General features: G+C 40.5%; 1 protein-coding gene across 1 annotated transcript; it reads left to right on the top strand.

The window, feature by feature from the left end:
* The first annotated feature begins 215 nt into the window (after positions 1–215).
* LOC146694211 (extracellular calcium-sensing receptor-like) lies at positions 216–10,661 on the top strand. Its single transcript, XM_085478713.1, has 7 exons — positions 216–476; positions 586–875; positions 995–1,293; positions 8,884–9,089; positions 9,235–9,456; positions 9,542–9,665; positions 9,757–10,661. Exons 1-7 carry the CDS (start codon positions 216–218, stop codon positions 10,659–10,661), a joined length of 2,307 nt encoding a protein of 768 aa, XP_085334839.1.
* Positions 10,662–11,261: the final 600 nt, after the last annotated feature.

The raw sequence follows: 11,261 nt of genomic DNA, 5'->3' as shown, positions 1-11,261 counted from the left end.
ATATGTTAAATAACAGTTTTATAAAGGAAACACAGGAAAGGAATTATATTTAAAAGGAAATGAAAAGACTTTAATTTGTTTAAATTATCCTGTTGTTGATTTTTTCTTTATTTTATTTTTTAACATTTAACTTAAACTAAATCTACAGTGTATATTATAACAGTGACACAACTATTTGCAGTATTATCACCAGTGAACTGCAATCATCGCGTACAATGGTTTTTGCCATAGAAGAGATTAACAACAGCACAGAGCTGCTGCCCGGAATCAGGCTCGGGTATCAGATCTATGACTCATGTGCATCAGTGCCTGTAGCAGTGCATATGGCATTTCAGTTTCTAAATAGCTTCGACCCTGTGTTTTCCACGGATAACAATTGCTCACATTCTGGTATGGTGATGGCTGTTGTTGGTGGCTCGGGGTCTACGACATCCATCAGTTTGTCCCAAGTCATCAGTTCTTTTAACATTCCCCAGGTAAATGCCAATTTCCAATTTCTGTCAATTTTCGTATTTAAAATATGCTATGTGATATTTGTGTTTGCGGTATTTTCTGAGCTACACTGTTTTATTTCTTTTGGTTTAGGTGAGCCACTTTTCGACATGTGCATGCTTGTCTGACAAGCAGCAGTACCCAAGTTTTTTCAGAACAGTCCCCAGTGATCAGATTCAAGCTGAAGCACTAGCCAAGCTAGTGAAACACTTTGGCTGGACTTGGATAGGTGCTGTTCGGTCAGATTCGGATTATGGAAATAATGGCATGGCTTCATTTCTAAAAGCAGCACATAAAGAGGGGATCTGTGTGGAATACTCTGTATCTTTCTATCGGACAGACCCACAGAGCAGAATTCAGAGAGTGGCAGATGTTATCCGCAGGTTTCCTCATCAGAGATAATTATTGTGCATTGACTTGTTTAATTATTTGTAAAATAAATGTTTGATCATGTGAAGACATTTAAAAAACATTTTTCTAATGCATTACATTGTCTCTCCAGGTCTAAAGCTGTAGTTGTTGTGGCATTTGCATCTTTTGGAGACATGAAGATCCTGTTGAAGGAGCTCACATCACATGAGCCTTCCCCACCCCGCCAGTGGATAGGCAGTGAATCATGGGTAACCAACCCAGAATTAACGAGGTTCAGTTTCTGTGCTGGGGCCATTGGATTTGGGATTCCGAAGTCTATAATCCCAGGCCTCAGAGACTTCCTGCTGAAGCTGTCCCCCTCACAAGTGGCTTCTTCTCAAATACTTACTGAGTTCTGGGAGGATGCATTTAACTGCACACTGACCAAAAGTAAGACATTTTTCTTGGTTTAAATTATCTGATCAACTGCTGATGTCGGATGTAGCTTCATTGGTTGACCTATTTTAATTGAAAAGTTATTAATCATGACCAAGTGTGAGGAGAAAATACAGGTGTAACTTGAAAAATTTGAATATCATGAAAAAGTTCATCTATTTCAGTAATTCAACTTAAAAGGTGAACGTAATATAAGATTAGACTTACTGCATGCAAAGTGAAAAATTTCACACCTTTATTTGTTTTAAGTTTGATTATTATGACTTACACCTTATGAAAACCCAAAATTCAAAAGCTCAGAAAATTAGGATATGGTGAAAAGGTTCAATATTGTAGGCTCAAAGTGTTAATGTCTAATCAGCTAATTAATTCAAAACAGCTGCAAATGGTTCCTGAGCCTTTATCTCTCAGTCTGGTTCAGTAGGAATCCCATTTATGGGGAAGACTGCTGACCTACAGTTGTGCAGAAAATCATCATCCACACCCTTCATAAGGAGGGGAAAGCCTCAAAAAGTCATTACAAAAGAACTTGAATGTTCCCAAAGAGCTGTATCAAAACACATTAATAGAAAGTTATGTGTAAGGGAAAAGCATGGAAGAAAATGGTGCAGCATGGATGACCACAGCCTGGAGAGGATAGTTAGGAAAAAGGCCATTCAAAAGTGTTAGTTAGTTAGTAAGAGTTAGTGCATCAAGAGCCTGGACATGGGCTTCAAATGTCGTATTCCTCTTGTCAAGCTGCTCCTGAACAACAGATGTCAGAAGCGTCTTACCTGGGCTAAAGAAAAAAAAGAACTGGTCTGTTGCTCAGTGGTCCCAAGACCTCTTTTCTGACGAGAGTACATTTTGCATCTGAGGTTATGCTGAGGCTTTTATCTTTACACTGTTCCTGCAGCAGGGCCTCAAGGCTGGTCCAAAACTCTTCTCGCTCTCCTCCTTGCAAGACACTTTAAATCCTTAAAGTGTGGCCAAGCACAGTAGCTATCTTGGGCCACAGATGGTTGAGGGTAGCTACACGTTGTGAAGGTGGTTTTAAATTTCACCATGTAGTTTGAGTCATCATCGAAGACCTCCATGGTGTGATGCAGGTGGCAGAAAACAGATAAACCCCTGAACATGAGACATATGTCTCACCTCCAAGAAGCTCAGTCACACACCTGTAGTAGACAGTTCAAGAAAGTAAATATTAATCTACACAATAACTGTCAAATATCCGGTCTTTAAGTGATGACGTGATGAATCCTGCTTCCAGGCCCAAACTACCCTGCTTTTGTGTTTTTAACATTTTAATGCTTTGTATCTAGTTCTATTTATTCTCAAAAAGCCCCTAAAAACAGTCAGTGATCACTGTCGCCCTCTCTCGGTTTTTATTAACGCTAAAGCTCAGTTTTTAAAACTTTACAATGCAACTACAGCCCAGCCCATGCAGCAGTATATTAATGACTAACCTCGGATTGTGGATGAATTATCTCAGTTGTTCTCTTGACTTAAGTTTGGTCCGTTTACAGCATCCTGCCATGCGACTGCATTTGTCTCTAACCATTGAGAATCCTCACGGCAACCTTTATCGAGTGGAAAGAAGTTAGCTTTCATCCTCCACCTTCACTGTTTATATTATGCTAACATAGCTGTGTCGCTAGCGATCACTTAGCTCATTATTATATATCAGTTATATATCAGCTAGCCAAACTAAAGTAACCCTACAAATGCCACTGCAGTTTACTTTTCTGTCTTCATTTATGTCAGAAGTGATAGCAGAGCTGTACATCTTAATTTGTTTCAGAAATCTCTCAGTCAGGACAGGCTATATTATATTTAGATGGAAGCTAGCGAGCTAACTCCTTGCTAACTTCTAACTCCATTAAGTTTAATAAATTCCGTTTTCATGGATGCCTGGATGTTTAACTTAATTGCTACACCTGGTAGAGCAGCCACACTGATCTTTTTATTACAGATGAAAGAATTTAGACAGTTTTTAGCTCTCGGTGATGCTGCAGTGATCATTTGGCTTATGGACATGCAGCGGAGTTTGGGCCCAGACAAGGCTAATAACGTCAGACTTAAAGAACGGATAGAGCTTTTTGAAGAAACAGTAACAAAAAGTTAAAAAATAGTTTGATTTACTTGCATGGCTCAAGGACAGTCGCCAGCTTTTGGAGTTAAAACGACTAGCTTGTGCTTTTGTTTGGCTGTAACCAAAGTCTTGTTTGCTCCTGGTGTAGTTCCTCCATATTAGCAGGGCTGTCCTTAAGGTGTCTAATTTTTCTTTCTTTTCAGTATCATAAAGCTGTTGAATTTTACTTGAAATAGTCTTTTGGCAGAGCAGTTGGAAGTTGGATCACCTGACGCTAAGTGTAGTACATTTTCTAACCCCCTATCTTTTACCACTGATAGTGGTTTACAGTCCAGAGCAATCAATTTTGCGAGAGAATTTGTAAGTTTGTCCAATGTTGTCTTACTAATTTTGGTCCTTAAGTTAGTCATTTCATCAAGTATGGGCTGCCATCACCTTTTGTTGGTACTCAGACTGCTAGCAACATGTTTTGCATTTAGATGGTAACATGAAGTGCTTCGGTGTTATGTGTTGAGACAACGCCAGTCTCTGCGATTCTTTTGGTCCTGGTAGTGATCACGTTTCCATGTTTTACACAATCCTTTTATTACCCATTATTCTTACAGATGCATCTGGAGATCAGCACACTGCATCCTATGCAGTCCTATTCTGAAGGGTGATCTAAAGAGTAACACAGCAGTTACAGTTATAACCTCTGGTCTCCTTCCCCCTACAGTAAACACGCCCACAATAGAAAAAAAAGTGGTACAGTTGCCAGAGGTGTTGACGCCCTGACCCCCATCTCCTTTTAAGGTAGTGTCCATTTGCCCTTTGTCTGCCCCTCACCCTCAGTAGCTTTTGCTTCCTGCCCTGGGGGTGGGTGTTGATTGTCCTCCTGCCCTGCACCTCAATTCTTTGTTCCCATTCCAGGCCTATTTCCTATTTTGTATACCCATTAACCGCCATAATGTAATATTACAAGAAATCCGAAACTATATTCCCTTTAACTCTGATGTATATTAAGGAATCTATTCAAACTCCTTTTTCACAGTTTGCACAAAACCACACTGTCATCAAGCCTTCAGTTGGGTAGTCTTTTGAAATTAAATTTGCCTTTCATCCATCCATTGCTAGGATCATTCCTAGCAATGCACTTTCTTCTGATTCTTTGTAGCTCTGATGTGTGCATCAGTGTAATCGATATACCAGGAAATTGTGCATTGACAAAAGTTAGCTTTTGCCTGGAATGCAAACTGCAATTAAATGTGTAATTTTTTTAGTACGTTGTTGTTTTTTTCAAATTAATTAATCGCAATTAACACGTTAATCAGAATCAGAATCAGAATACTTTATTCATCCCGAGGGAAATTAGGGTTACAGCAGGCAGCACGCTAATGGCGCATGCGCACTTACAAAGGAACCTTCTGACCAACTTTACACAAACATCACATTTGGCAGACATGTCAGAAAGGTAGGCTGATAGGAAAAAACAACGAAAATACACTACATGAGGTAAGAGGAGGAGAAAAAAAACCTCCACTCAGACTGAGCTCCTAGTGGGAGAACAGTTTGATAACAGAAAAAACACCTCAGCACAAAAGCACATGACTATCAATACACCATAGAAACACAAGACAAGCAACAGGGGCGGGTAAAGGGTAAGAGAGAGCCAGTGTAGACAGCGCATCCGGTCCTGCAGCATCTGTGCTGGTCCAGTTGACTGCTATCTTCCCCGGTAGGGCACAAGCATCGAAGGCGTTGGAAAGGGAGGGGGAATGAGTGAGTGCTTATCAGTGTAAGTGTGTGTGTGTGCGTGTCCATAGTTTAGCTGAGACAGTGTCCTTCGGCCTATCAGGCTAAGTAAACAGTCCTCCAGCCAATCCAGGTGTCCTTGCATGGGATGGGAAGAATAGCCGTAACACAGTCGTTATCAGGGAGTGATTGTTTGGCTCCAGCCTTGGGCCTGCAGCTGGTGCCGTGATGGGGATCCGCAATGTTTATGTTGGTTTTGTTAATTTCCATGCAAGCAGCCCAGGAGAATTTTTCAGGCTGCTCTTTAACACTCCGACACTGGCCTCTCGATCTCCCGTTGGAGAGTCACGAGCCTCCCCATGATGGTATCAAACTTCTGTTCCATGGTGTTATCGTTCTTTTGATTCTGAGACCTCACAACTGCAGTGATCCGTTCCGCGATGTTTTCCAACTGTCGCTCAAGGGTCTCATTTTGAGCAGGCCTCTCTCTGATGTTTCCCCTCATACGCTCAATGGTGTTGTTTTGAGCCTTCACAGCAGCTGCAAGCGTCTCCAAGGTGTTGACCATATTACGTTCGTTGTGAGAGGTTGCGCCTCGTTCCATTTCGATTCCAGCGGGCAGCCTTGGGGGGGTTTGAACAGCCGGTTCCGCTCTCTTATTTCTCCGATAAACCAGGGCTAAGCCAACTCCGATCAGCATGAACCCTGTTATCATGGTTCCGAATAGATAGATATCTTCAGCGTCCTCGATCGACAGTCCCGCCAGGCACATGTCCATCGTGTATCCGGCAGGGAAAGTCGCTCCAGGGCACTCAGGCTCTCCCGAGCCCAGATTTCTCGTTGAGAAAAGGGTGTCAATAGCATTCAGAGACCAGCTGATCAAATCCATAATTCTCTTTTAGGTTTTAGAGAACGACAGTGGGAGGCTATTCCAGGGAAAGTAATGCACACAAGACAAGACAAGGACATAGAGGCAAATTCCGACTCCTAGTTTTTAAATAACCAATTCAAAGTACTTACAGAACAATCAGGTGTTCTGCATTAAATAAGATAACGTGCAAATTATTTTTGCTACTCCTAAAAATTTTTTCTGTCCACTCTAACATAAAGGAGAACATCACAAGCCTGATATCTGCAGGCCTGAAAGCAGGAGGTGTATCACCCCTCGTGTCTTCGACCAGCGTTTACATTGCAAGCTGCCTTTGGTGGCATTTTGGCAGCAACTGCAACATTTAGCAGTTGCCTCATTGTTCTGACACACAAAACAAAATGTTTGACTGCACGACACACTTACTACACACTCCTAACATGCTAATGTCTTGCATCTCAAAACTTGCTGCCTCTCGCTTTCTCGCTGCCGTTTTCCCCCTCTTCCTAAACAACCAAAGCCATTTTGCCATATCATCTTCTGAGTGGTCGACATGGCACATTTTTCCACCAACAGGAAAGAGGTGTTTTTTTTTCTTTTCTTTTTTCTTTTTTTGATCACAAGAAGAGTCTGCTTCCAAGCGCTTTCCTTAGAAAACACCGTTTTTTTTTCTGCAGTAAACATAACAACAATATTCAGGAAAAAAAAAACATTGTGTGTATTTGTTATCGTAACTCTGGTTTTACGTGGCCTATCAACACAATTTAAAAACTGGTACATACTTTGAAGTTCACACTTTTAAAACAAAAATTGGAGGCTCAGGGTTGACATAGCAGCTTGTTGCTGTGTCATCTTACATTGGTCATGTGTAGTTTGATTCATCACCAGATACCTCCATGATGATATAGAGCTTTTTGAATAAAGTAGTCATGAGGCGTTCTCGTGTAGTCATGATACGTTACCAGTGGGAGACCAAATACTGTTCCAATTCAACGTACGCATCAAGCCAAGATTGTGATTGCGGATGTGTTCTCGCTCCGCCTTTTTTATTGAGCATGCATTGGTGGTGACTTGTGTGTACTTGGTATAGCTAAATATCCCAGAATGCATTTCACTGAAAACCCAAACGCAGCAATGGCAGAGCGTGGCTAAAAACGTTTAAATATTACTCTTTCTGGGTCACAAAACAAACTTTTAATTTATTTTCAAGAGAGAATGTAGCTGTGTAAGCTTCGAATATCTGCTCGACTTATCAAGATATCAAATATTTCCAAACGTGCTCCGACGTTTTCAGAGATGCCTGTTACCCACCAGCTCCATAGCAGACCGGGAGGTCGAGGATCACTAGAGTTGGCAAGAACAATGGACTCCTGGCACATCGTTTTGACCCCCCCGCGGTGTTTCGCTACTCAGGTTAAATATGATATATAAATCTCTTAGATAACTTCGAAATGTTAATGTTTGGTTTATTTCAGTGTTTTATTTGTTCCTGAGTAAATCGGTTTAGCTGAGATTAGTGTTAAGCTTCATAACATATTAACCCTCTGGGGTCCAGGGTGTAATTGGCCGTTTTTGTCTACTTTTGATTTTACATCTATATCTTACCTTTAAAAACTGTTTGTCTTGCCTTGTTTGCTTTCATTATTTTCAGCACAACCTCAAATATCTGAAAATGGAGTTAATTTTTCATTTTGGCATACTATATTAGCACAATTGATCTAAACTCAGAAAAAAATTTCAACCGCCTACTGGTGTTGGCCAGAGGGCCAACACCAGTAGGCGGTAGGGTAAAGTGGCTATGGCGCGATGGCGCAATATGGCAGCCTCGCTTCTGTCAGTCTGCCCCAGGGCAGCTGTGGCTACAACCGTAGCTTGCCTCCACCACTGTGTGAATGCGAGAGTGAATGAATAGTGGCATTGTAAAGCGCTTTGGGTGCCTTGAAAAGCGCTATATAAATCCAATCCATTATTATTATTATTATTATTATAGGAGAACACCACAGGCCTAAACCCTGCAGTTCTGACAACAGTAGTTCTACCAGTCCTGTTTTCCATGTGGGGATAGCGTTTACACTGGAATCTGCCTTTGGTGGCTTTTTCTGGAGCAAATGTGACATTGACTAGTATAACTAACACACAAAACAGTGACTACACTACACACTAAATATAGCCTCCAAACACACTCAACGTCACTAATGTCTCACATATGAAAACACGCTCTCTCTTTGCTCGCCCGCTTTCTGTCACCAGTGTCACTCCTAAAACTTCCCCCTCTTCATACACAACAAAATACCACATGTTGCCATATCATCTTTTGATTGGTTGATATGGCACAATTTAACACCAATAGGAAATGGGTGTTGTTTCTTTTTTCACTTGCAAGCGGGGAGTGATTGCAGGCGCTGTCTGTAGAAAACAGTTTTTACTGTTTCTTCCCGCTGTAAACACCACTGTTTTGTTTAGAAAAAACAATAGTGTGTATTTGTTATCACAACTCTGGTTTTACGTGGCCATTTAAAAACTGGTATATAGTTTGAAGTCCGCACTTTAGACCCACATTGAAATGGAGACTCTGGGTCGCTGCATCTTGTTGCTGTGTCGTCTTAAATTGGTCATGTGATTTTGACGCACCGGCGCGTTCATCGACCCCAGAGGGTTAATCACAGTTAAATTAAGAGGGGACGGCAGTAAAAACTCCGGACCCGTGATATCATCAAGTGTGGTGTTCCAACTGTACAAATCGCGAGTCCGTGCTTGCATTCTCGTGTTCTTGGCAAGTCCGGACTTGCAGAGAACATGAGTACGGACTCGTGTACTTGAGAATTGAGAAAGGGCCATGATAAACTACTTTATTCTTCCTCAACCAATCAGAAGCACTCGTGTGATTGTTTGCCCTTTTTGTAATTTTTAGATGCCACTGCAAAGAAGAAAGTATGTGATGGAAATGAAGACATACAGAATCTGCAAAACCAGTCCACTGACAAATCACAGCTAAGAGTTACTAACATGGTGTACAAGGCCGTGTATGCAGTAGCACATGCCATCCATAATGCAGTGTGCAAGGAAATAAATGGCACTGCAAAGTGTGACAAGTTAACCAAGTTAGAGTCCAAACAGGTCAGAAGAAATAAATATGTTGATGCCAGTGTCTTTCATCAACTGCAATATGAGTTGATATGTAATATTAATATTTGTTATTGAAATATTGCATAATTATTTTTTTTCCTTTCCCCTCCCATTATACCTAATTTCGTCTTTTCAGATTTTAATTGAGCTGAAGAAAGTAAATTTTTCCCGAAATGGCTATGAAGTGTCATTTGATGCTAATGGGGATCCTGTGGCTATTTATGAACTGGCTAACTGGCAGAAAAGTGAAAACGGTGCGACTGAGATAGTGGCTGTAGGGCTGTACGATGCATCACGGCCCGTGGGCCAGGAATTCCAGATCGACAAAAACATTACCTGGATGGAGGGTAGCATGAAAGTAAGCAGTCAAACTTTAGTAAACAATGATTACAGCTGCATATTAAATATTTACATGTATTCTCCAACATTTATGTCTTTGACAGGTGCCAGTGTCAGTGTGCACGGACAGTTGTCCTCCAGGAACTCGTAAAGTGTTGCAGAAAGGAAAACCCATCTGCTGCTATGACTGTACAGCATGTCCTGAGGGGGAGATCAGTAATAGCACAGGTAAAGAGAAATGATTGCCATGCATTTAAAATGTTTCATTGTGTATATATGAAAATCAAGAAAATTTTGTATTTATGTGTTTTTTATCCAGATTCGACTGATTGTTTACCTTGTCAAAAAGAATTCTGGCCTAACGCAAAGAGAGACACTTGCATCCCTAAGCCTGTAGAGTATCTTTCCTTTCAAGACCTCCTAGGAATTATCCTGGCTACATTCTCAGTTCTTGGTGCCTGTCTGACCATCGTAATTGCAGCTGTATTCTTTTGTCACAGGAAAACTCCAATTGTCAGGGCCAACAACTCTGAGCTGAGCTTCCTGCTGCTCATCTCACTGACTCTGTGTTTCTTATGTTCATTAACTTTCATTGGAGCACCATCTGAGTGGTCCTGCATGCTGCGTCACACTGCATTTGGGATCACCTTTGTACTCTCTATCTCCTGTGTACTTGGGAAAACTATAGTGGTCTTAATGGCTTTTAAAGTGACAATTCCAGGTAGTAATGTGATGAAATGGTTTGGTCCTCCACAGCAAAGAATGACTGTTGTGTCTTTCACCTTTCTTCAAGTTTTAATATGTACTGTTTGGATAGTAGTGAGCCCTCCCTTTCCAATAAAAAATCTAACCACGTACAAGGAGAAAATCATATTGGAATGTGCATTAGGCTCTGCTGCTGGCTTCTGGGCTGTGCTTGGATACTTAGGCATACTTGCTGCCTTTTGCTTTGTTTTAGCAGTCTTAGCCCGCAAATTACCTGATAATTTCAATGAAGGCAAGTTTATCACCTTCAGTATGTTGATATTCTGTACTGTCTGGATCACATTTATCCCAGCATATGTCAGCTCCCCTGGGAAATTTACTGTAGTTGTGGAGATTTTTGCAATTCTGGCCTCCAGCTTTGGTCTAATAATGTGTATATTTGCTCCCAAGTGTTTTATCATATTGTTCAAGCCTGAGAAGAACACCAAAAAATATTTAATGAACAAAAATCAATCATAGTATATCAGAGCTTCTAGTACTTGCAATTATTGCAACATTAAGCTGGAATTGTACAAATTCAATGCAAAAAGAAAAGTTTTCAAATTTTTTTTAATTTCAAAAATCTCTTTATTTACAACTTTTTTCTGTTATTAATTAATGTTATTGTTATTTATTCATATTATTAAAATTTGGGCTATAATGGTTGTAATGATGTATATCAACTTGAAATGCTCCCAAAAATGGCACTACAGCATGTAAAAATATAATATAAGCTCTGGCAGACTTGGTTCTATGGTATGTCTTAAAGGGTTAAAAGCGTCAACATTAGCTCTTCTCTGACAGCATAGTGGGAGTTTCTAAAATTGACGGAGTCTTCATTAATCCCATGGAAATGTACACCTATCTGAAACAACCCTGATGTGTTACAAAACAATAATATGATAAACTTTCCAGAGTTGTAAAGGAATCACATGCTTAGAACATATATTAGAAGGAACAGAATTTATTCCATTTGACAGACTAGTTACACAATATGGGATCAACAAGAAAAGATTTTTAGAATATCAACAAATTAAGTCCATAGTAAAAAAGAAATTTAAACCCGGTCAGGTTGAACTA

Source organism: Copadichromis virginalis, linkage group LG14, assembly GCF_057382275.1.
Source record: "Copadichromis virginalis isolate Kocher_CV1m ecotype Utaka linkage group LG14, C_Virginalis_male_GT1.1, whole genome shotgun sequence".
NCBI classification, from domain to species: domain Eukaryota; kingdom Metazoa; phylum Chordata; class Actinopteri; order Cichliformes; family Cichlidae; genus Copadichromis; species Copadichromis virginalis.
The sequence above is the reverse complement of the archived record's forward strand: the minus strand, read 5'-3'. Positions and strand labels throughout refer to the sequence as shown.

What these genes read in the sequence shown, in the direction of transcription:
- LOC146694211 (XM_085478713.1), top strand. Translation starts at nt 216, where the DNA reads ATGGTTTTTGCCATAGAAGAGATTAACAACAGCACAGAGCTGCTGCCC. An exon ending in GTTCTTTTAACATTCCCCAG is followed by an intron (nt 477 to 585) that starts GTAAATGCCAAT and finishes CTTTTGGTTTAG; the next exon opens with GTGAGCCACTTTTCGACATG. An exon ending in GGATGGAGGGTAGCATGAAA is followed by an intron (nt 9,457 to 9,541) that starts GTAAGCAGTCAA and finishes TGTCTTTGACAG; the next exon opens with GTGCCAGTGTCAGTGTGCAC.